Source organism: Protopterus annectens, chromosome 3.part0 (assembly GCF_019279795.1).
Source record: "Protopterus annectens isolate FY-2018-M chromosome 3.part0, PAN1.0, whole genome shotgun sequence".
In the NCBI taxonomy this organism is placed as follows: domain Eukaryota; kingdom Metazoa; phylum Chordata; order Ceratodontiformes; family Protopteridae; genus Protopterus; species Protopterus annectens.
In genome coordinates, this window is record NC_056731.1 from 301,093,954 (window position 1) to 301,120,718 (window position 26,765).

At 44.5% G+C, this 26,765-nt stretch overlaps 1 protein-coding gene across 1 annotated transcript in view; it reads left to right on the top strand.

Moving 5' to 3' along the window:
- Positions 1 to 26,765, top strand: part of RBM33 (RNA binding motif protein 33) — a 1,894,586-nt gene that overhangs the window by 328,760 nt on the left and 1,539,061 nt on the right. The window contains exon 6 of the mRNA XM_044064784.1: positions 21,306 to 21,425. Within this exon, the coding sequence (XP_043920719.1) occupies positions 21,306 to 21,425 (120 nt within the window). The remainder of the gene's footprint in view (positions 1 to 21,305; positions 21,426 to 26,765) is intronic.

Sequence of the window (26,765 nt, forward strand, 5' to 3'; positions counted from 1 at the left end):
TGGAGAAGAAAGCGAAGCAGATATGTAATAGAAATTAGGCCAGAGAAGGGCATAATTATGTAAAAAAAAAAAAAAGAAAATAGTCAATAGTAGATTAACAGTGGATAAGAGTGAGTTAAGTCTGTATAAGGATTTTATGAAATTATTTATACAGTAGAGTGAGTAATAGTGCTTAATTATTTAGCTGGATTAACCACGATTATTGAAGCATCATCACTGAGAGATTTTCCTAATGTGTTTCTTTAAGGGATGTTCATCGTGCATACAGCTACAGTCATTACAGATGGGTTATCCCGCCGTCAGGCGGGTCCTCGGTCAGCCGAATTCCAAAGTCTAGGTCCGGCGTCGGTTGTCGTCGCTTCTTCCCTGACGTCAGTGCAGCAGGGGTACAAAAGAGGCAGCCGACGCCATTTTCTTCAGTCTTTCTTGCCGCGCGGTGCCCGAAGCAGAAGCAGTTCGCAAGTGCCGGTCGGCCAGCTCCTGACATTTACGAAAGTATTTCAGCCGAAGTCTTCTTTAAAGCTAAGTACCCCGTTGGGGGAAACTTTTCTTGCCTCAAACCGATGTCAGACAAAGTTAATAATTGCATTTCATGTGGGAAGCAAATACCGCATAAGGATTTCCACTCTTTCTGTATACCTTGCTTAGGCCCAGACCACGACGTCTCGGCCTGCCGTTTTTGTGCTAGATTCAACAAGCGCACTATTAAGCGCCGGGCGGAGTTCGCCCTTCATTATTTTGGCAAAAAATTTAATTATATCATGTCGTCGGATACTCCGACTCCAGTTTTGAGCAAAAGACGCAAAGATAAGGACCGACATCCGAGGTCCGCACCGACTACTGAGACCACGCTTAGGCCGACTACCGGTTCTCCGGTTCTCAGCGAGGCGCCTACGCAGCCCCTGAGTACCGATGAAACTACATTACCGGTGACTTCAGTACCTGAGGTCGCAGGCTCCTCGGTCCCCATTCCTACTGCAAATACCGACGCCACTCTTGGCAGGGAAACTCAGAATTTAGACAGGCCTGCCATTTCTGAAGGCGTCTTCAGGCCTTCCTCCTTCTCTATTAAATCTTTCACTAAATCTAAAGCAGCCATGAAAACCAAAAAACAGGGTCCTCAGACCTCCTCTCAAGGCCCCATGCCTAAAAAGCAGATGCTTAAAATGACTGAGGATTTGAATACTCTTATCAGGGGTTCTCAACCCCCCTCTGACAAAAGACCCAGATTAGAGGAAGACTACCCTTCCTCAGATCAAGCTTCTATTACCTCAGAACACTCTGAGGACCAGGATTACGCCTGTTCCCCTTTCGAAGACTCTGATGCTGAGGAGTCTATTCCCTCGGTCTCCCCCCCTGAGGACTACTCTTTTGGGGAAACCTTGCATACATTGAGGGAACACTTTTGCTGGGAAGGCCAAGATTACTCAGATTCCAAGAAAAGGCTCAGGGAATTTCTACTGCTCCCCCAGCATAGGCCCCGGACTATCCCTCCTGTTTTAGATATTTTGGATAATGTGTACACAGAAGCCAGCCTTAATCCAGATTCTTTACCTACAGCTCCTGTTAAACCAGACAGGCATTACCGGGTTCCTGATTTTCACCAGTTCCTATATAAAAGCAATACTGCTGACCCAGAAACTATTTCACAGGGTCCCAAGGGAATTAAGGCCTCTACTGCTAAAAGCCCATTACCTTCAGGGAGAGATTCCAGAGCATTAGAAAGGTGGGTGAAAAAGGTGTACACCTCGGCCACTTTAACCATGAGGGCATTAAACTGTCAATTCCATATGTTAAAGTATCAACAGTTTTTGTTATCTCATTTGAAAAGCAAAATGACACAACCAAAACAACCAGATTTGAAAGAGTTGCAGGATTTGTTGCATGGTGCAGAGCAAGTGGGTAAACATACCTTGCAGTGTGGTTTTGATGCTTTTAGAGGCCTCCTGTAGAGCTGCTGTTACGGGGTCTGTTATACGTAGACATGCTTGGCTCAAAGAGCAAACCTTACCAGATCATGTCAAAGCAAAATTATTAGATGCACCACTTCAAAAAGATGTATTGTTTGGTGTTAAAGCTGAGGAGGTACTAAAGAAAATGGAGGAAAAAGCGAAATCAATGCAAACAGTGACAGATTTCCTGCAGGTACATCCTCTACTTTTCAGCAGAAACTGGCCTTCAAAAAATTGGTCCTTTCCAGCCACGGACAGACCTCAAAGGGGCAGATACAGACGCCCAAGGGGTAGAGGGCAACCTCAAGGATCTTACAGAGTAAGACAGTGGCAAGCACCAACCCCAAGAGGTGGAGAAGATAGATCACAGTCATTTTGAAAACAGACACAATTACTTCCCCCTATACCTGCCAGGCAAAGCTTTAATGGCAGCACCTTTGGGCGGAAAACTGGCATTATTCTCACAAAATTGGCATATTGTTACAAAAGACAAATGGATTTTGGACATTATAGACAGAGGCTACAGGTTCCACTTTCACACCCTTCCAAAAATGAGAGGCATGCCAAACCTGCCACAAAATCTAAGGGCAGAGGCACAAAGACAAATTTCCGCTCTCATAGACATGAAAGCGATTCAAGAGGTACCTGCAAAAGAACAAGGTCAAGGTTTTTATTCCAGACTATTCCTGGTACCAAGGAAAGACAAAGATTGGAGACCTATCTTAGACCTATCCATCCTAAACACATATCTACAGGTGCCAAAATTCAAGATGCTCACATTATAGCAGCTTCTTCCCATGCTGGGCAAGGAGTCTTGTCTGGTAACACTGGACCTCAAGGAGGCATACCTGCATGTCCCTATCAGACAAGATTGCAGAAGATTCCTCAGATTTCTTGCAGGTTCAACCCATTACCAATTCTCTGCATTGCCCTTTGGCTTATCTACTGCACCCAGAGTGTTTACGAAATGCCTGGCATCAGTAATCACCTTCTGCAGACTACAAGGAATACAAATCTAACCATATCTGGATGACTGCCTGATCCAAGTGGACAGCAAGGACATACTACTGCAGCACCTGGCGTTTGTAATAAAACTGTTGAACTTCCTGGGATACACAGTCAACAAAAAGAAATCAAAACTAATACCCTCTCAACAAATAATTTTCCTGGGTGCCAGCTTGAATACAACCACCCAGATGGCCTACCTCACGCCAGACAAACAAGGGCAACTGTCTCAATACTTCAGCAAAATGGCAACTTTCACCAGGCTAACTGCAAGGAAAGTCCTGCAGGCTCTGGGATTCCTGGCATCTTGTATCCTACTAATCCCATGTGCAAAGCTGCATATGAGGAAACTTCAATGGTACCTAAAAAACTTATGGTCTCAACACAGCCACAGCTTGGAAACAATTATACCACTCATTCCATGCCTTCAAAAGGAATTTTTGTGGTGGGCTCAAGCATGCCAAAGAAACACAGGTCTCCCTTTCTGTGTACCTCAAGCAACTCAAATCATCACAACAGACGCCTCAGACTACGCCTGGGGGACACACATGGCAGATCAGTGCATTCAGGGAAAATGGTCCCAAAAAGAGAAGCACCTACACATCAACCAAAAGGAGATGCTAGCCGTGCAAAATGCTCTTATGACCTTCAAAGACCTACTGCATCCAGGCCAGCTATTGATAAGGACAGACAACACCACAGTGATGTGGTACATAAACAAACAGGGGGGAACTCATTCATACCCCCTGTGCAGGCAAGCCATGACCCTATGGAACACAGCACTGGAATTGCAAATTCAACTACAGGCACAATTCCTGCCAGGGAAGGAAAACACACTGGCAAACAACCTAAGCAGAAATATGACAGATCCACACGAATGGAAGTTGCATCCTCAAGTTTTCACAAAGATAACTCAGGCATGGGGACAGCTAGACATAGATCTATTTGCTACCCACAGAAATTACCAGTTGAAAAAAATTTGTTCAAGGACCTATCATCCACAGGCCTGGAAAGTGGATGCACTCTCTTCAATTGGACAACATTGACAGTTTATGCCTTCCCGCCTCTTCCTCTACTGACCAAAGTTCTATTAAAAGCCAGAGCAGAGAGGCCGCAAATGCTTCTCATTGATCCAGACTGGCCAAGACAACACTGGTATCCGCTCCTGAAGAGCCTGACACATTCCCCACCATGGATCCTACCTCTAGTCCCTCTTCTGTTGTCCCAGCACAACTACAAAACCCTTCACAGCCAGCTCAAAACCCTAAATCTAGCTGCATGGAGAATTCCTTAATTTCCCAACAGACTCTCCTCTCCAAGGAGGTGCAGGATGCCATCTTGGAGGCCAGAAGACCTTCTACTAGAAAAGCCTACTCCGCCAAATGGAAACTATTTTGTGCTTGGAATCAAGAAAAGGGCCAGAATCCTTGGGTAATAAATATACCTCAAATTTTACAGTACCTAGCTGAGATGTTAAATAGTGGACTTTCCTTCTCCTCCATCAAGATCCACGCTTCAGCCATTTCTGCACAATACAACACAGATCCTCCTTTGTTCTCACATGCTGTCTTAAGGCAGTTCCTCAGAGGGGCAAAAAATATAAAACCCCCAAGGAAACCACCAGTCCCTGCTTGGGACCTCAACTTCGTATTGGAAAAGCTGACCCTTCCCCCCCTTTGAGCCAGCTCCTTCAACAGAACTACAATACTTGTCATGGAAAACAGCCTTTCTTCTGGCTATCACCTCAGCACGCAGGGTTTCGGAGCTACAGGCCCTCATGGCTGTGCAACCATTCATCATTTTCCATCAGGACAGAGTTTCCTTACGAACCAACCCTACTTTTATGCCAAAGGTAGTATCCAGTGTAGCTTTGAATCAGACTATCCACTTACCTACCTTTTATCCAAATCCACAAAACAAAGGGGAAAGCCTACTACATTCCTTGGACATTCACAGACAACTTCGTTATTATTTGGACAGGACAAAGCCATTCAGGAAATCCCAGCAACTCTCTGTGTCCTATGCTACAGGTGGTCAAGGAAAGGCTATTTCCAAACAGACAATTTCAAAATGGATAGCCCACTGCATACGCTTTTGTTACTCATTTCATGGAAAAACTGTGTCTGCATGCATCAGATCCCACTCCACCAGGGCCACAGCTACCTCTGCAGCTTTTCTCAGGGGGGTCCCTACCAAGGACATTTTGGAAGCAGCCACTTGGAGTTCAGTGCACACTTTCTCCAAGCACTATCCCCTTCCACTATACTTTAAATCTAGAGCGGGTTTTGCCACAGCAGTCTTGCAGGGCATCCTCGCTCCTCCTAGATGTTCATCGTGCATACAGCTGCAGTAATCACAGATGGGTTCTCTGCTGTCAGGCGGTCCCTCGGTCGGCCGAATTCCAAAGTCTTGGTCCGGCGTCGGTTGTCGTCGCTTTATCTTCTGACGTCAGTGAGGCCAGAGTATATAAGACACAGCCGACGCCATGTTCTCCAGTCTTTTTTGCCGCGCTGTGCCCGAAGCAGAAGCAGTTCGCAAGTGCCGGTCGGCCAGCTCCTGAATTACGAATATTTTGGAATCTGAAGTCTTCATTAAAGCTAAGTACCCCATTGGGGAAACTTTTCTTGCCTCAGACCGATGTCAGAAAAAGTTAATAATTGTATTTCTTGTGGGAAGCAAATACCGCATAAGGATTTCCATTCCCGCTGCATACCTTGTTTGGGCCCAGACCACAACGTCTCGGGCTGTCGCTTTTGCGCTACCTTCAATAAACGCACTATTAAGCGTCGGGCGGAGTTCGCCCAGCACTACTTTGGTAAAGCGTTTGATTCTAAAATGTCGTCGGACACTCCGACTACCGTTTTGACCAAAAAACACAAGGAAAAGGACCGACACACGAGGCCCGCGGTCCCCGCCGACACCACGCCAAAACAGGCTACACGTGGTCCGGTTCTCAGCGAGACGCCTTTGCAGTCCCTGACTACCGACGACAATTCTTTGGCGGTGTCCTCTGTACCCGAGACCGCTGGGTCCTCGGCCCTTTCCCAGACTACAACCGAAGCCTCTGCTAATGTTGAGCTTACTAATGTGGACAGGTCCACCTCCACCCATGGTGTATTTAGGCCCTCCTCTTCCTTTTCAATTAAGGCCTTTACTAAATCCAAAGCAGCCAGGCAGCCCATGAGGCCTGTTGTACAGGGCCCATCTCCAGGTCCCATGCCTAAAAAACAGATGCTTAGAATGGCTGATGATTTAATTACTCTTATCAGAGGTTCTCAACCCCCTCCAGACAAGAGACCCAGAGTGGAGGAAGATTCTCCCTCTTCTGATCAGGGATCCATTTTATCAGAACATTCTGATGCAGAGGAACACTCTTACTCTCCTTTTGAGTATTCGGATGCAGAACAGTCCATTCCCTCTGTATCCCCTCCTGAGGATTTTTCCTTTGGGGAAACCTTACACACCTTGAGGGAACACTTCCATTGGGAAGGCCAAGACTTTTCAGATTCCAAGAAAAGACTTAGGGAATTTCTTTTGTTACCTCAACACAGACCTCTGGCTATACCCTCTGTTTTTGACATACTGGATGATGTCTATTCGGAGGCTTGTCTTAACCCGGATTCTCTGCCTCCTGCACCAGTCAAACCTGATAGGTATTACAGAGTACCCAGCTCAGCTCTCACCAATTTCTCTTCAAAAGCCATAATGCTGACCCTGAAACCATTTCACAAGGCCCCAAGGGATTGAAGGCCTCCACTGCCAAAAATCCACTTCCTGCAGAAAGGGAATCAAGATCTTTGGAAAGGTGGGGGAAAAAGGTTTATACCTCGGCCACCCTAGACATGAGGGCTTTAAATTGTCAGTTTCATATGTTTAAGTATCAACAGTTCCTGTTATCACAATTGAGGAACAAAATGTCTCAACCTGAACAACAAGATTTAAAGGAGTTACAGGATATGATGCATAGTGCAGAACAAGTGGGTAAACACACCTTACAATGTGGTTATGATGCCCTAGAGGCCTCAAGTAGAGCGGCAGCTACAGGATCAGTCATTCGCAGACATGCCTGGCTTAGGGAACAAAATTTACCAGATCATGTGAAAGCTAAACTTCTAGATGCTCCTTTACAAAAGGATGTGCTGTTTGGTACTAATGCTGAGGAGATACTACGGAAAATGGAAGAAAAAGCCAAATCTATGCAAACTGTCAAAGCCTTCTTACAGGTCCAACCACCACGTTTTAGCAGAAATTTGCCTTCAAAAAACTGGTCCTTTTCAGCCACCGACAAGCCCCAAAGAGGTAGATACAGACGCCCAAGGGGCAGAGGGCAATCACAAGGATCATATAGAGGCCGACAATGGCAAACTCCAGCATCAAGAGGTGGCGAAGACAGTGCACAACAATACAGGAAGCAAACCCAATGACTCCCTCATTTCCATGCCAAGCACGTCTCAGCTGGCAGCACCTTTGGGAGGAAAACTAGCACTATTTGCAAGCAATTGGCATATTGTCACAACAGACAAATGGATCCTGGACATTATAAACAGAGGCAACAAATTTCAATTTCACACTCTTCCAAAAATGAGAGGCATGCCAAACCTGCCACAAAATCAAAGGGCAGAGGCACAACTGCAAATTTCAAAGCTCATAAGCATGTGAGCTATTCAAGAGGTACCTACTCACCAACAAGGTCAAGGTTTTTATTCAAGACTTTTCCTGGTACCAAGGAAAGGAACCGACTGGAGACCCATTTTGGACTTATCCACCCTAAACACATTTCTGATCGTACCAAAATTCAAGATGCTCACATTACAGCAGCTTCTTCCCATGCTGGGCAAGGAGTTCTGGCTGGTAACATTGGACCTCAAGGAGGCATACCTGCATGTCCCAATCAGACAAAGCTGCAGAAGATACCTCAGATTTCTTGCAGGTTCAATCCACTATCAATTCTCTGCATTGCCCTTTGGCTTATCTACTGCGCCCAGAGTATTCACAAAGTGCCTGGCATCAGTGATTGCCTACTGCAGACTTCAAGGGATACAAATTTACCCTTATCTGGACGACTGCCTGATCCAAGCGGACAGCAAGAACATACTTCTGGAACATCTGGCATATGTGACACGGTTACTGCTTTCTCTGGGATATACAATCAGCAAAGAGAAATCAAGGCTAACACCATCCCAGAAAATAACTTTCCTGGGTGCCAACTTGGACACAAACACCCAGATGGCCTACCTTACACCAGAAAAACAAGGGCAACTATCTCAGTACTTCAAAATACTAGCAAAAGTACCAGGCTTACTGCAAGGAAAATCCTGCAGGCTCTGGGATTCATGGCATCTTGCATTCTATTAACCCCATTTGCAAAGCTGCATATGAGGAAACTTCAATGGTACCTAAAAAACCTATGGTCTCAACACAGTCACAGTTTGGAAACAATAATACCAATAATTCCATGTTTGCAAAAGGAATTTCTATGGTGGGCCCAAGCATGTCAAGCAAACAAAGGCCTCCCATTCTGCAAGCCTCAAGCAAAACAAGTCATAACCACAGACGCCTCAGACTACGCCTGGGGGGCGCACATGACGAACAGGTGCATTCAGGGCAAATGGTCCCAAAAAGAAAAGCACCTTCACATCAATCAAAAAGAAATGCTAGCAGTAATAAATGCAATTACAGCTTTCAAGGACTTCCTGCATCCAGGACAATTACTGATAAGAACAGACAACACCACGGTAATGTGGTACATAAACAAACAAGGAGGAACACATTCATACCCCTTGTGCAGACTAGCCATGACTCTTTGGAACTTGGCTCTGGAAAGACAATTCGAACTTCAAGCACAGTACCTGCCAGGATTGGAAAACACACTGGCAGACAATCTAAGCAGAAAAATGACAGATCCACACGAATGGAAGTTACATCCTCAGGTGTTTGCAGAAATAATCCAAGCATGGGGGAGGCCAGACATAGATCTTTTTGCCTCCCACAGGAATCGTCAATTGGAAAAGTTTTGTTCAAAGACCTTTCACCCAAAGGCCTGGAGAGTGGACACCCTTTCATTCAGTTGGACAGCATGGACAGTTTACCCATTCCCACCTCTGCCTCTTCTGCCCAAGGTGCTTTTGAAAGCAAGAACAGACAAACCGAGGATGATACTGATTGCTCCAGATTGGCCACGGCAACACTGGTACCCACTCCTGAGGAGCCTAACACATACTCCTCCCTGGTCCCTGCCTGTAATGCCTCTTCTGCTGACTCAGCACAGCTACAAAACTCTTCACAGTCAGCTGAAAACACTCAATCTCGCTGCATGGAAAATTCCTTAACACCACAACAGAACCTACTCTCCAAGTAGGTACAGGATGTCATTTTGGAGGCCAGAAGGCCAGCTACTAGAAAAGCTTACTCCGCAAAATGGAAGCGGTTTTGCTCTTGGAATGAGAAAAAAGGCCAAGACCATAGAAAACTGAACTTGCCTCAGGTATTACAGTACCTAGCGGAGCTATTGAACAGTGGACTTTCTTTTTCTTCCATAAAAATCCATGCCTCAGCCATCTCTGCAGAATTCAACACGGATCCTCCTTTATTTTCTCACCCACTCTTACGACAGTTCCTCAGAGGGGCTAAAAATATAAGACCACCAAGGAAACAACCAATACCAGCCTGGGATCTTAATTACATACTAGAAAAATTAACATTGCCTCCTTTTGAACCAGCTGCCTCAACAGATTTGCAATATTTGTCCTGGAAGACCGCCTTCCTTGTGGCCATCACTTCAGCTCGTAGGGTTTCTGAACTTCAGGCCCTCATGGCGGTGCAGCCCTTTCTCATTTTCCATCAGGACAGGATTTCCCTTCGTACCAACCCATCATTTATGCCTAAAGTGGTATCCAGGGTAGCTTTAAATCAAGCCATACACCTTACCCACCTTTTACCCCAATCCTCAAAACAAAGGGGAAAGGCTGCTACACTCCTTAGACATCCATAGGCAGCTTTGCAATTCAGACTTGTCAAGCTAATGTGGCGATAGTTTCCAGGGTCAGTAGTGGCACCACCTTTGTGCAAGGGGGTGACAGTGGCAGTTCCCCACTCTGCTGGAATGAAGCCTGTACTTAGGCTGTGGTTGAATAGAGTGCTCAATGTTAAAGCTAGTTCTTGCTGGAGATGGTGCAGAATACAGTTTGGGATACTGTCAGGTCCCATGGAAGCTGCGTTCTTTGCCTTGGATAGGTAGGGTCTTTAGCACTTGATTTACGGAGATGTGAGGTGCAAGACAAGTATCGGGGATGTTGAAAGGACCTTCTGGGGGGAAGCAAGGGAGTGAAGTTTGCACTGTTCCTGTCTGGTATCAGGTTGGCTAAGTCAGCAGGATCTGTGTAAGTGATACTGTTAAGTACTAATTCGGAATAATTCGGAACAAACCTTGGCTTTGCCATGGAGGTTCCTGACGTAACTGAAGAAGGCTTTGTGGTTTCCCTTTGTTTCAGAGGCTAGTTTCGATTCATAATTGGCTGTGGAGGCTTTCACATGTCATTTAATTTGCTTGTTGAGGCTAAGAAGGGAGTTTTTCCAGTTTGGAATATGTTCCTTTTTACCCTTGGACAACAGTTTCTTCCTTTTGTTGTAAAGCCTGTTGATAGAGTATGTCCACCAAACACTTTTGTGTTTCCTTGAGGAGCAGGTTTTAGTTCTGTTGGGTATGGTGGAGTCCATGCAGTTGTACAGGTACTTGTATACTGCATTGGCGTACTGTTCAGCATAGCTGTCTGCCTCCTCTGAGGGTGGTGGTGGTGGTGTGAAGCTGCAGATACCCTCCCTTAGGATGTTGTAGTCATCTTTTGAGAAGTTTTTTAGCTTGATTACGGTTGGGGGGTAGAAACTTAGAATGAGACAGTCTGGTGATGTGATCTCACCAGGGAAGAACATACTATTGGAGTGGTGCAGTGGTCGTCCAAGTTGGTGAGAACCAAGTCCAGAATGTTATTTCCCCTTGTGGGGGGTGAGACAAGCTGGTCTAGTGTGTTAGAGTTGATAAAGTCAAGGAACTGTTGAGTGAGTGCATTAGTGCAGGAATAGTTCACCCAAGCTATGGTGCGGTGGTTGAAGTCACCAGGGATCAGGGAGTTATGGGGTACCTTAATGGAGTCAAGTAGATCCAGGTAAGCGGAGTGATTGTCCTGAGTCATGGAGGGGGGTCATTAGCTGGCTATAACTTGGATGGGTGTCTTGCCAACTGTCAGTTGCACCTGGAGGAGTTCCAGTGTATCATACTGGCAAACCAGTGTGGAGGTGTGCCTGTCCTTAATGAAGATAGAGACTCCACCACCCTTAGTCTTCCTGACCTCATTTTGGGGTCTGAATGTGTGGAATGAGGGTATAGCCTGGTAAGGCAGCGCTGCTCTCTGCAACCATGAACCAAGTTTTCATGACACACAGACATCGGCATCTTCCAGTGTAAGGAGAGCCTCCAGTGTGTACATTTTCAGGGTAAGACTCCTAGCGTTAAGTAGTATGACCTTCAATTTGCTTTTTGACAGATCTTTTATGTTGGAAGATTTGTTTTTGGGACCTTACCCAAAAAAAGCACAATGGGGGAGGCGAGAGACTTGGCCAGGATCCAGAAACCCGGTGATCACAGGTAGAGGCCATCTCTGGCAAAGCATCGAGGCCTGTCATTCACACCGACATGGACAATGACAGAGTTGTACTTGTACTTGTTGTGGAGAGACTTGCGTGTGTGCATGATGTGGTGGACTCTGGCACCAGACAAACAACTGACCGTGGCCTTCTCCTTGTTAAGCCTGGTGAGGGAGACATTGGTGTGTCTCACAATTGAGTCACCAGTGACTATGTTTGGTTTACTGTTATGGATTGTGTGCTTTTATTGTTTAGCCTTATGGGCTGTGCTTGTGGGACACTGCTGTGTTGTCTGCTGTGTGTGATGTGTTTGGTCTTGTGTGTGGAGTGTTTGTGTGTGTGTGTGCGTTTTTTGGAAGTCTGCTGTTTAGGTAAGTTTTTATTGAGGACCTCTGCATAGGTGTGTGTGTATTGTGCTTGACTATGGGATGTGCACGTGGTCTGGTGTTTGTGCTGGCAATCTTCACTTTGTCAGCAGTACTGACTGTGGCACGAGAGAGCATGGACTCCAGGTTACGGATGTACATAGAAGAATTATGTGCTAGGAGAAGAGGGCCCTAAGTAAACATGAGGCAGTTGTTACACTGTCTCAGTATGCCCATGTCGACCTGGCTGGCAGGAGAAACTGATGGGAATTGTCCAGACATAGTGTTCTGAATGCTTGGGTGGACTTCTGGAGAGAGGGTTTTGGTAAAAGTTTGTCCCCAAGAGTGTAGACCACAAGAACCTTGTTAAATGTAAGGTAACTGGCCTGAAGCACAAGTGCTAAAACCCAAACTAAGATGCTAGAGTAACAGATAAATTTAATCATGCTACTAACAAGCAGTAATACATGTAGCAGAATAAAAGCACTTGAACACTTAGAGCACACAGCAAAAATAAGGTAATAAAGTAGGAAGAACACAGTTACAGTAAAAGCAGCTGAATAAAGTGAAAAAAAAAATTGTTTTATGTTTAAGTGGAGAGGGAGGAAACAGAAGATAGTACAAGATTAAGGAACTAATGGGATAGGCCTCCCCAAATGCTCTCTCTGTACTCGGTACACTGAGCTGATGAGATAGGACAGGAAGGAGTGTCCAATATCAAATTAACTGCAGGGGTGGGCAATTCCAAAGCTGCCAAGTTTGAGTACAACAACACTTGGGTGGCAGGGCAGGAAAAACAAACCGTGCAGACAAAAAAGGACGCAAACAACAAAACAAATATATAAATGCTGTACAGTGCAAAACAAGTGCAAAAAAAGTATACTTATCAGTTTGTATATCGGATGGTTATAGAATTCAACACAGCCAGGAAATTAACTCTGCTTTGTCATCTCTGCACAAATTCAGAGAAATGCAAGTCTTTGTAATAGAAGTACTACAAAGAAAATACACTTCGGGCTATCAGATGAAACAGGATTGTTGGCTATTTAAGTTTGTTGGTCATTTGTCCGAAATTTTCTAATAAAGGGTAATATATGCTTCATTTGTTGGGTGTACATAGATAGCGGTGATTTTACCTCCATAGAATTAAAGTTCTCAGAAAATCTGACCAATTGTTTTCCATTTTAGAGACAAAATTGAGTCACTTTGTGAGGTCAGTTTAACAGTGCTTTTAAGGAAAAACTATTTCAGACCTAGATTTGAGATACCCAGCTGATATCTACTTTGTGAAAGAATAAGCAGCGGAAGGCAGTACATGGTGCTGATATGATTTTAAAACTAATGACTTGATTCATGTTCTCATGAAATGTCTTGTTACGAATCTTTGGTCCAGATTATGGTTCCCTTAGCTTGCAAGCTCTGTGAGGCAATTGGTAGCATTGTTGCTTGGTGTCAAGGATGACTGGTTTACTGAATGCTTAGCAAGATGTTTCACTGTAATGCAAAAGATGAGAAATGAGATTGAACCCACAGTTGTTTTAGAAATGCACCTTTGTGTTTAGCATGTTTAGATTTGCGTATGAGGTAAAGGTAAATACTTACGTGAAAAGACTTAAATTTAACAACTAAGAAGGTGACCCAACCAGTAATGAGTGCTGAATAATAATGTGTGTACTGTATCATGTAGTATGTCTGCAACATAGTACAAATTCATATTACAGCAGAACCAGGTACTTGGGACACCTTCAGGACAGGTTGCTCCAGTTATGACAACACTGTCCATATCAAAGACTTACATTATTGATGGTGTCCGGCAGTATCATCATTACAGAGATCCATTTTGCAAAGTTTGTTTACTATGAACATTTTTCTAACCCCCAGTTGGCAAACGGCTGTCCCACTGTGTCATTCTCATGCATAGTACAGCAGTACAAGACACTTCCACATACTATTCTGTAGATTCCTGGGCTTGTTGAGAGATGCATTTCTTCTACTATGTCCTAGGTCTGTTCCAGGACTTCCTCCCAGTGGGCTGTCCCTTGTGTACCTTTCAGGTTACAAACTACCATTTGGAAAGTACTGCTGTCAAAGTCTGTCCAGTTAGCATATCTACTTCAGTTTCTTGTTTTCAAAACATTTATGACACTGCTTTTTAATTATCAGTTTGAATCATCATCAAACACCTTTGCTTAAAATCACCAGGCATTATGGGCTGGCATATCACAGTTTAGGTGCCACAGATTGGGCTCCTTTGGTTCAGTCTGGTGGATAACACTTCTTACAAATTGTTGCTACTGTGTGGTACCTTTTCTGCACCCATAGTGGAGCACTTTTTTGTTTTTGGCACCTTGATGCTTCAGGCGACTTTGCTTTCAGAGCCCTTTTCTTTAGGTTTTTCTATGGTTCTTGCACTGCCTAGATAGGTTCAGGTTTGTGCTGGCTGGGATTACTTCCAGCACTTACCCATTATGGTAGACCTCTGGTCAGCTAAAACTGATACCCACTTACTTTATTAGCATAGTTCCTGTTTGTAGTGGTACTCCTTCTGCAGTCTGCTTCTGCTTGGATGGATCTCTCTCTGTCCGTTTCTCTTAGAGTCTCACTTGCAATTGTGTTTTGATTTTCTATTAAACTAAGCAGGTGTAATGTTATATATTCTTGTTTTGATATACCCCATGTTCATCGTGCATACAGCTGCAGTAATCACAGATGGGTTCTCTGCCGTCAGGCGGTCCCTCGTTCGGCCGAATTCCAAAGTCTCGGTCCGGCGTCGGTTGTCGTCGCTTTCTCTTCTGACGTCAGTGAGGCCAGAGTATATAAGACACAGCCGACGCCATGTTCTTCAGTCTTTTTTGCCGCGCGGTGCCCGAAGCAGAAGCAGTTCGCAAGTGCCAGTCAGCCAGCTCCTGAATTACGAATATTTTGGAAACCGAAGTCTTCATTAAAGCTAAGTACCCCGTTGGGGAAACTTTTCTTGCCTCAGACCGATGTCAGAAAAAGTTAATAATTGTATTTCTTGTGGGAAGCAAATACCGCATAAGGATTTCCATTCCCTCTGCATACCTTGTTTGGGCCCAGACCACGACGTCTCGGGCTGTTGCTTTTGCGCTACCTTCAATAAACGCACTATTAAGCGTCGGGCGGAGTTCGCCCAGCACTACTTTGGTAAAGCTTTTGATTATAAAATGTCGTCGGACACTCCGACTACCGTTTTGTCCAAAAAAACGCAAGGAAAAGGACCGACACGAGGCCCGCGGTCCCCGCCGACACCACGCCAAAACAGGCTACACGTGGTCCGGTTCTCAGCGAGACGCCTTTGCAGTCCCTGACTACCGGCGACACTCCTTTGGCGGTGTCCTCTGTACCCGAGACCGCTGGGTCCTCGGCCCTTTCCCAGACTACAACCGAAGCCTCTGCTAATGTTGAGCCTACTAATGTGGACAGGTCCACCTCCACCCATGGTGTATTTAGGCCCTCATCTTCTTTTTCAATTAAGGCCTTTACTAAATCCAAAGCAGCCAGGCATCCCACGAGGCCTGTTGCACAGGGCCCATCTCCAGGTCCCATGCCTAAAAACAGTTGCTTAAAATGACTGAGGATTTAATTACTCTTATCAGAGGTTCTCAACCCCCTCCAGACAAGAGACCCAGAGTGGAGGAAGATTCTCCCTCTTCTGATCAAGGATCCATTTTATCAGAATATTCTGATGCAGAGGAACACTCTTACTCTCCTTTTGAGGATTCGGATGCAGAACAGTCCATTCCGTCTGTATCCCCTCCTGAGGATTTTTCCTTTGGGGAAACCTTACATACATTGAGGGAACACTTCCATTGGGAAGGCCAAGACTTTTCAGATTCCAAGAAAAGACTTAGGGAATTTCTTTTGTTACCTCAACACAGACCTCTGGCTATATACCCCTGTTTTGGACATACTGGATGATGTCTATTCGGAGGCTTGTCTTAACCCGGATTCTCTGCCTCCTGCACCAGTCAAACCTGATAGGTATTACAGAATATCCAGCTCTCACCAATTTCTCTTCAAAAGCCATAATGCTGACCCTGAAACCATTTCACAAGGCCCCAAGGGATTGAAGGCCTCCACTGCCAAAAATCCACTTCCTGCAGAAAGGGAATCAAGATCTTTAGAAAGGTGGGGTAAAAAGGTATATACCTCGGCCACCCTAGCCGTGAGGGCTTTAAATTGTCAGTTTCATATGATTAAATATCAACAGTACCTGTTATCACAATTAAGGAACAAAATGTCTCAACCTGAACAACCAGATTTAAAAGAGTTACAGGATATGATGCGTAGTGCGGAGCAAGTGGGTAAACACACCTTACAATGTGGTTATGATGCCCTAGAGGCCTCAAGTAGAGCGTCAGCTACAGGATCAGTCATTCGCAGACATGCCTGGCTTAGGGAACAAAATTTACCTGATCATGTGAAAGCTAAACTTCTAGATGCTCCTTTACAAAAGGATGTGCTGTTTGGTACTAATGCTGAGGAGATACTACGGAAAATGGAAGAAAAAGCCAAATCTATGCAAACTGTCAAAGCTTTCTTACAGGTCCAACCACCACGTTTTAGCAGAAATTGGCCTTCAAAAACTGGTCCTTTCCAGCCACTGACAAGCCCCAAAGAGGTAGATACAGGCGACAAGGGGCAGAGGGCAATCACAAGGATCATATAGAGGCCGACAATGGCAAACTCCAGCACCAAGAGGTGGCGAAGACAGTGCACAACAATACAGGAAGCAAACCCAATGACTCCCTCATTTCCATGCCAAGCATGTCTCAGCTGGCAGCACCTTTGGGAGGGAAACTAGCATTATTTGCAAGCAATTGGCATATTGTCACAACAGACAAATGGATCCTGGACATTATAAACAGAGGCTACAAATTTCAATTTCACACTCTTCCAAAAATGAGAGGCATGCCAAACCTGCCACAAAATCAAAGGGCAGAGGCACAACTGCAAATTTCAAAGCTCATAAGCATCAGACCTATTCAAGAGGTACCTACTCACCAACAAGGTCAAGGTTTTTATTCAAGACTTTTTCTGGTACCAAGGAAAGGAACCGACTGGAGACCCATTTTGGACTTATCCATCCTAAACACATTTCTACTGCACCAAAATTCAAGATGCTCACATTACAGCAGCTTCTTCCCATGCTGGGCAAGGAGTTTTGGCTGGTAACATTGGACCTCAAGGAGGCATACCTGCATGTCCCAATCAGACAAAGCTGCAGAAGATACCTCAGATTTCTTGCAGGTTCAATCCACTATCAATTCTCTGCATTGCCCTTTGGCTTATCTACTGCGCCCAGAGTATTCACAAAGTGCCTGGCATCAGTGATTGCCTACTGCAGACTTCAAGGGATACAGATTTACCCTTATTTGGACGACTGCCTGATCCATGCGGACAGCAAGAACATATTTCTGGAACATCTGGCATATGTGACATGGTTACTGCTTTCTCTGAGATATACAATCAACAAAGAGAAATCAAGGCTAACACCATCTCAGAAAATAACTTTCCTGGGTGCCAACTTGGACACAAACACCCAGATGGCCTACCTTACACCAGAAAAACAGGGGCAACTATCTCAGTACTTCAAAATACTAGCAAAAAGCACCAGGCTTACTGCAAGGAAAATCCTGCAGGCTCTGGGATTCATGGCATCTTGCATTCTTTTAACCCCATTTGCAAAGCTGCATATGAGGAAACTTCAATGGTACCTAAAAAAACTATGGTCTCAACACAGTCACAGTTTGGAAACAATAATACCAATAATTCCATGTTTGCAAAAGGAATTTCTATGGTGGGCCCAAGCATGTCAAGCAAACACAGGCCTCCCATTCTGCAAACCTCAAGCAAAGCAAGTCATAACCACAGACGCCTCAGACTACGCCTGGGGGGGGGGGGCGCACATGACGGACAGGTGCATTCAGGGCAAATGGTCCCAAAAAGAAAAGCACCTTCACATCAATCAAAAAGAAATGCTAGCAGTAATAAATGCAATTACAGCTTTCAAGGACTTCCTGCATCCAGGACAATTACTGATAAGAACAGACAACACCACGGTAATGTGGTACATAAACAAACAAGGAGGAACACATTCATACCCCTTGTGCAGACTAGCCATGACTCTTTGGAACTTGGCTCTGGAAAGACAAATTGAACTTCAAGCACAGTACTTTCCAGGATTGGAAAACACACTGGCAGACAATCTAAGCAGAAAAATGACAGATCCACACGAATGGAAGTTACATCCTCAGGTGTTTGCAGAAATAATCCAAGCATGGGGGAGGCCAGACATAGATCTTTTTGCCTCCCACGGGAATCATCAATTGGAAAAGTTTTGTTCAAAGAACTTTCACCCAAAGGCCTGGAGAGTGGACGCCCTTTCATTCAGTTGGACAGCATGGACAGTTTACGCATTCCCACCTCTGCCTCTTCTGCCCAAGGTGCTTTTGAAAGCAAGAACAGACAAACCAAAGATGATACTGATTGCTCCAGATTGGCCAAGGCAACACTGGTACCCACTCCTGAGGAGCCTAACACATACTCCTCCCTGGTCCCTGCCTGTAATGCCTCTTCTGCTGACTCAGCACAGCTACAAAACTCTTCACAGTCAGCTGAAAACACTCAATCTCGCTGCATGGAAAATTCCTTAACACCACAACAGACCCTACTCTCCAAGGAGGTGCAGGATGTCATTTTGGAGGCCAGAAGGCCAGCTACTAGAAAAGCTTACTCCACAAAATGGAAGCGGTTTTGCTCTTGGAATGAGAAAAGAGGCCAGGATCATAGAAAACTGAACTTGCCTCAGGTATTACAGTACCTAGCGGAGCTATTGAACAGTGGACTTTCTTTTTCTTCCATAAAAATCCATGCCTCAGCCATTTCTGCAGAATTCAACACGGATCCTCCTTTATTTTCTCACCCACTCTTACGACAGTTCCTCAGAGGGGCTAAGAATATAAGACCACCAAGGAAACAACCAATACCAGCCTGGGATCTTAATTACATATTAGAAAAATTAACATTGCCTCCTTTTGAACCAGCTGCCTCAACAGATTTGCAATATTTGTCCTGGAAGACCGCCTTCCTTCTGGCCATCACTTCAGCTCGTAGGGTTTCTGAACTACAGGCCCTCATGGCGGTGCAGCCCTTTCTCATTTTCCATCAGGACAGGGTTTCCTTTACCAACCCATCATTTATGCCTAAAGTGGTATCCAGGGTAGCTTTAAATCAAGCCATACACCTACCTACCTTTTACCCCAATCCTCAAAACAAAGGGGAAAGGCTGCTACACTCCTTAGACATTCATAGGCAGCTTCTCATATTATTTGGACAGAACAAAGTCCTTCAGGAAATCAGAACAACTTTTTGTGTCCTATGCTGTAGGGGCTCAAGGGAAGCCAGTTACAAAACAGACTGTTTCAAAGTGGATAGGCCACTGCATACAGTTTTGTTACTCCTATCATGGGAAATCTGTTCCTACAGGTATCAGATCACACTCCACCAGGGCCACAGCTACCTCTACAGCCTTCCTCAGAGGAGTTCCTACCAAAGATATTTTGGAAGCAGCCACTTGGAGTTCTGTACATACCTTCACAAGACACTACCATCTGCCTTTATATTCCAGAACAAGAGCAGGCTTTGCCACTGCTGTTTTGCAGGGCATTCTGGCTCAACCCACTTCCTCCTAGTACCTACCACCCTGTGCATAGCTTTGGGACTCTACCCATCTGTGATTCTGCAGCTGTATGCACGATGAACATAGTACAGTTTTGTACCTACCATAAATGTAGATGTTCGAGTGCTAATACAGCTGCAGTACAGGTTTCCCTCCCTCCTTCCCCACTTGGTAAAGGCATGGGGCCTAACAACCTCTTCATACTACCTGACTGGGTTATCCTGCTATGTTTTATTTGCTTGCTACCACTGATTTTGGATTATATTGCATTGCTTGTATATGTATATAAGCATTATTTAGGTATTGCCTTCCTTCTGGGGGCACCTGACATCTGGGGCAAGAAAGACTGAAGAACATGGCGTCGGCTGTGTCTTATATACTCTGGCCTCACTGACGTCAGAAGAGAAAGCGACGACAACCGACGCCGGACCGAGACTTTGGAATTCGGCCGACCGAGGGACCGCCTGACGGCAGAGAACCCATCTGTGATTACTGCAGCTGTATTAGCACTCGAACATCTACATTTATGGTAGGTACAAAACTGTACTTTCTTAAAAAAACAGCTTTTATTTAAAGAATCAGCGTATATCCTAAAATTGAATACTCTATACCCATATGGGTTAAATGAAGAGCTAAACTGGAGAATGCTAATTTAAATATTTAATTTTTTGATTGTTAATTGATTATGATATTATAGGCAAGCTGTGTGCCATGTTTTTTTTACTCCTTTTAAGGCTCTTGTGCTGAGACGTCAGAGAGAGAGATTTTTTATAATAAACCTGTGTTGGATCTACTGGCTGATTGTATTTTCATCTTTTTTTTCGTATTTGGTGGCTATTCTGTAATGTTATATATTCTTGTATTCTTTGTTGACTGTCTTGTTGGATGTTGCTTATGTTGTGAATGGAGGTCAGATGGATTAGTGAGGAAGCCAGACATACATGCCATATGTGCCCAGTATGTGAAATCACAGGATATATAGGCTGGAGGCATGAGGAAGAGCAAATTCAGAATTTTGGCAAGCTGTTAATTTTAGTGGATAAAATTATGACAGCCATGGCAGAAAACCTTCCCACAGACCAGCTGACACAGTGAATACATTTCTTTTGGTTTCTTCTGATTGGACCCACTTTAAAAGTCCTTATAAGAAATGAATAAATGAGGAGTACACATCCAAAGTTACAGTAGATAACAGTAGGTGTTGTACTTGTTCACTCTTTTCAAGTGTGATGTATTGCTGTAAGTAATCATTAACATTTTGACAGTGTGGTCTGTGTGTATAAAAAAAAAACAAAACTGTTTCTTAAGACATAAGTAATTCATACAAAAAGTGGAATGGAGCACTGAGGAAGAGACCATGTCAGCATCAGTGAAGATGGACATATTATTTGTCAATGCATCAAGATAGAAGTAAAATTGGTAACCTGCATTTATGTATTAGAAAAGAGAAGTAAAACCAAATGGGGGAAGAGTAGTAGAACAATAAAGCTCTGAATGTGTTATTGATAGTGGATGCCTTCTGAGTGAGTCATTTTTGTAATCATGGTACTCTGGTTTTTACTGTTCATTTTTATGTTCAGTGATTGTAGCATGTCAAGTATTACAAAAAGATTTTCACCTTAGTAATTCTTTTTTATGTAGGATGAAGACTATGTAAATCCAGAAACTACAACAGATGTTCTTAGTTATGAAGTGGAAGGTAAAAATGTCACTGCTTTTTCTGACAATGTTCAGGAAATGTCATATGAAGCTGAAGCTGAGGTATGATCTTCAAAAATTTACTTGACCTTGTTAAAATCTGTTGTGGTGTTTGTAATTAATAAGGCCTTTTAAGAGTTGTACATTTTACTAGATGTTTGAAATTCATTGTCAGAAGAGTCGTACATTATAATGATATGGAATGTGTAATGGCTTTTTGGTAATGAAACTGTTGTGTGTACTGGAATGTTGTTTACAAATGCACACACGCACACTTTCCTATCAAAGACTGTATTCCTAATTTTGAAATGGTGCGGTGTGATTTAAGAATCTTCATTTAAAAAAAAAAAAACATAAGGTTTTCATTTCTAACACTAACCTGCAGGAATGCTGAACCAGTGCTACTGTTCTTTTCTTCTTTGGCCATATTGCTGTTTGGATTTTGAAAACCTCTTTCTTGCAGAGAATGCTAAATAAGTGCTACCATGCTTTTCTTTGTTTGGATTGTGGACATTATGGACTGTAACCTGAAAGCAGTAAAACATTTTTGCAAAGAGTGTAGAGAGAAGAGATTAAAATCTGAATTTCCAGAATGAATGAGCTCATATGATCTGCCCATGTGTTACAGCAGCCACTGATTGTTTACAGAGACGTAGTAATTTAGACCACACAATTCTCTAGAAATGGCAGAAATTAGTATTTATATGTAGTTAAGAGTTGTTCTGTAGCCAGCTAACTGCTTTTTTTTTCTTTGTTCATCCTTATGCAGTCATAAACCCAAGTGTGATGACTGCAACAGTGAAACACGAAGAACATAGTACACTTGTGTACACTTTCCATAAATGTACATGTTCAAGTGTATTCAATGTTGCAGTCCTGGATGTTCTTCGTGTTTCACTGTTGCAGTCATCACATTTGGGTTATGTGCCTGCAGGTAACCCTCAGCCGGCCTGAATACCGGAGTCTTCGGATTTCTGCGTCGGATGCCGTCGCTTCTTCCATGACGTCAGGTCGTCATGGTATAAAACATGCAGCTGACGCCATTACATCAGTCTTTCTTGCCGTGCGGTGCCGGAAGCAGAAGCACTTCGCAAGTGCCGGTTGGCCGTCTCCTGAAATTTTCGTTTTCGAGTTTCAGACCCGAAGTCTTCAAAAAGATAAGTATCCCGTTGGGGATCCTTTTTTCTTGCTCTAACCGATGTCAGAAAAAATTAACAGTTGTCTTGCCTGTGGGAAGCAAATACCTCATAGAGATTTTCATTCTTACTGCGTCACCTGTTTAGGCCCAGACCGTGACGTCCCTCGCTGTCGGTTTTATTACTTGTTCAATGCCCAAACTATTCATTGTCAGGCTATTTTTGTAGCTAAATACTTTTGTTCTCGATCTCAGGTTCTGTCATCAGGAGGCATGCTTGGTTAAAGCAACAAAGTCTGCCTGATCATGTCAAAGCAAAATTATTAGATGCTCCATTACAGCATGATACTTTGTTTGGTGTTAAAGAAAATGGAGGACAAAGCTAAATCTATGCAAACGGTTAACGATTTCTTACAGGTACAGCCACCTAGATTTAGCAGACGCTGGCCTACAAAGAATTGGTCCTTCCCAGTGTCAGACAGACCACAAAGGGGCAGATACAGATGCCCAAGAGGCAGATCCCAGCCCCAAGGTTCGTACAGGTCTAAACAATGGGGTGCTTCGACCTCCAAAAGTGGAGAAGACAAATCACAGCCATACAGGAAACCGTCCCAATTACTTCCCCCTGCCTGCACCAAGCTCTTATCTTCTGGCAGCACCTTTAGGGGGAAAAAATAGCACTTTTTTCTCAAAATTGGCATATAATAACCCAGGACAAATGGGTCCTAGACATAGTGTCACAAGGCTACAAGTTTCACTTCCATACCCTGCCAAGGACAAATGGTTGGCCAAACCTGCCAAAACATCAATGGGCAGAGGCACAAAAACAAGTCTCATCCCTCATGGACATGAGGGCCATTCAACAAGTACCAGAGCAAGAGTAGGGACAATGATTTTATTCAAGACCTTTCTTGGTCGCAAGAAAGGACAACACCTGGAGACCCATACTGGACCTATCTATTCTAAACACATTTCTGGATATACCAAAATTCAAAATGTTGACTCTACAGCAACTTCTGCCCATGTTGGGCAAGAAGGCTTGGCTAGTGACTTTAGACCTAAAAGAGGCATACCTGCATGTCCCAATCAGACCAACATGCAGAAGATACCTTAGATTCAAAGCTGGCTCAGTGCACTACCAATTCTCTGCACTGCCCTTTGGCTTATCTACTGCGCCCAGGGTCTTCACAAAATGCCTGGCACCAGTAATTGCATCCTGCAGACAAACAGGAATACAAATATATCCTTACTTGGACGACTGCCTCATTCAAGCAGAGAACAAGGATATCCTACTACAACATTTGGCGTTTGTAAAGAGATTTCTAACAGGCCTAGGGTACACAGTCAACGAAAAGAAATCAAAACTAGTACCCTCTCAAGAGATAATATTCCTGGGTGCAAGCTTAAATACAACTGCTCAGGTGGCTTATCTCACGCCAGACAAACAAAGGCAACTGACTACCTATTTCAACCTGTTAGCAACAAAGGCCCTATTTCAACCTGTTAGCAACAAAGGCCCAGTTATCTGCAAGAAAAATTCTGTAGGCTTTGGGCTTCATGGCATCCTGCATTCTACTAATTCCATATGCGAGACTGCATATGAGGACACTTCAGTGGTACCTAAAAAGGGTTTGGACTCAACATTGCCACAGTCTGGAAACAATAATTACCCTCATTCCCTGCGTGCAACAGGAGTTTCGATGGTGGGCGAAGGCTTGTCACCAGAACAAGGGGCAGCCATTCACTTTACCTCCAGCCAGGCAAACATTAACAAGGAATGCATCAGATTATGCCTGGGGGGTCCACATGGCATGAAGGTGTATTCAAGGCACATGGTCCGCAAATCAAATGCATCTACATATCAATCAAAAAGAGATACTAGCTGTTCAGAATGCCCTGACAGCCTTCAAGGACCTACTTCATCTGGGACAACTACTGACAAAGACAGACAACACCACGGTCATGTGGTATATAAACAAGCATGGAGGCAATCATTCCTACCCCCTTTGCAGACTAGCCATGACTTTGTTGGGACACAGCATTGACTTACCAAGTACATCTGGAGGCACAATTCCTGCCAGGAAAGATAAATACTCTGGCAGACGAACTAAGCAGAAACCTCATGGATCCCCACGAGTGGAAATTGGATCCACAAGTCTTCAGCATAATAACAAGGAAATGGGGATGCCCAGAGATAGATCTATTTGCCTCTCCTCATAACTACCAACTAAAAAAATTCTGCACAAGGACTTATCACAAACAACCATGGAAAGTGGACGCCCTATCTTTAAGCTGGAAAAACTTAACAGTATATACCTTTCCTCCACTGCCTGTCTTCCCCAAGGTACTCCTAAAGGTCAGACAAGAGAAGCCAAAAATGATACTGATTGCCCCAAACTGGCCCCGCCAGTACTGGTATCCAATTCTAAGGAACCTGTCTCAATGCCCGGCTTGGACCTTGCCTCAAATACCTCATCTACTATCCCAACAAGACAATCAGATCATGCACAGCCAGCTAAAGACCTTAAATCTGGCAGCATGGCGGATAATGTAGTCATACAAAACGCACCTCTCACTAAAGCTGTGATGGATGTCATTTCGGAGGCCTGAAGGCCTAGTACCAGAAAATTTTACGCTGGAAAATGGAAGAGATTCTGTGCTTGGAACCAGGCACAAGGAATTGACACAGCTGTACCAAATATTCCTCAGATTTTGCAATACTTAACTGAGATGCTGGACAAAGGCCTATCCTTTTCATCAATTAAAATTCATGCCTCTGCCATTTCGGCTCATTACAATACAGAGCCACCAATCTTTTCTCATCCTTTGTTAAGGCAGTACCTCAGAGGACCCAAAAACTTAAGGCCTCCAAGGAGATCACTAGTACCTGCATGGGACCTCAATTATGTCTTGGAAAAACTCACCCTGCCTCCTTTTGAGCCAGCCGCTACAGCTGATATAAAGTTTTTATCTTGGAAAACAGCTCTGCTCCTAGCAATAACTTCTGCAAGACGAGTCTCAGAGCTACAGGCACTCATGGCTGTGGAACCTTTTATCATTTTTTATCCAGACAGGGATGTTCATCGTGCATACAGCTGCAGTCATAACAGATGGGTTCTCCTGCCGTCAGGCGGGTCCTCGGTCGGCCGAATTCCAAAGTCTAGGTCCGGCGTCAGTTGTCGTCGCTTCTTCCCTGACGTCAGTGCGACAGGGGTATAAAGGAACCAGCCGACGCCATTTTCTTCAGTCTTTCTTGCCGCGCGGTGCCCGAAGCAGAAGCAGTTCGCAAGTGCCGGTCGGCCAGCTCCTGAGATTATGAAAATTTGGAAACCGAAGTCTTCTTAAAAGCTAAGTACCCTGTTGGGGAAACTTTTCTTGCGTCAGACCGATGTCAGACAAAGTTAATAATTGTATTTCTTGTGGGGAGCAAATACCGCATAAGGATTTCCATTCCCTCTGCATACCTTGTTTAGGCCCAGACCACAACGTCTCGGTCTGTCGCTTTTGTGCTACCTTCAACAAACGCACTATTAAGCGTCGGGCGGAGTTCGCCCAGCATTATTTTGGGAAAGCATTTTACTATACTATGTCGTCGGATACTCTGACTCTGGTTTTGTCTAAAAAATGCAAAGACAAGGACCGACACACGAGGTCCGTGGCCTCTACCGACACCACGCCAAAGCCGACTACATGTGGTCCGGTTCTCAGCGAGGTGCCTACGCAACCCCTGACTACCGACGACCTGTCTTTGACGGTGTCTCCTGTGCCCGAGGTCGCAGGCTCCTCGGCCCACACCCCGACTACAGATACCGAAGCCACTCTTGGCGTTGAAACTCAGAATGTGGACAGGTCCACCTCCACTCAGGGTGTCTTCAGACCTTCCTCTTCTTTCTCCATCAAGGCTTTCACAAAGTCTAAAGCAACCATGCACTCTAAGAGACCAGCTACACAGGGCCCATCTCCAGGCCCCATGCCTAAGAAACAGATGCTTAAAATGGCTGAGGATTTAATTACTCTTATCAGAGGTTCTCAGTCCCCTCCGGACCAAAGGCCTAGAGTGGAGGAAGATTCCCCCTCCTCTGATCAGGGCTCCATTATTTCAGAGCACTCTGATGATCAGGAACATTCTTACTCCCCTTTTGAAGACTCTGATGCGGAGGAGTCCATCCCTTCTGTATCCCCCCCTGAGGATTACTCATTTGCGGAAACTTTGCATACCTTAAGGGAACACTTCCACTGGGAAGGCCAGGATTATTCAGATTCCAAGA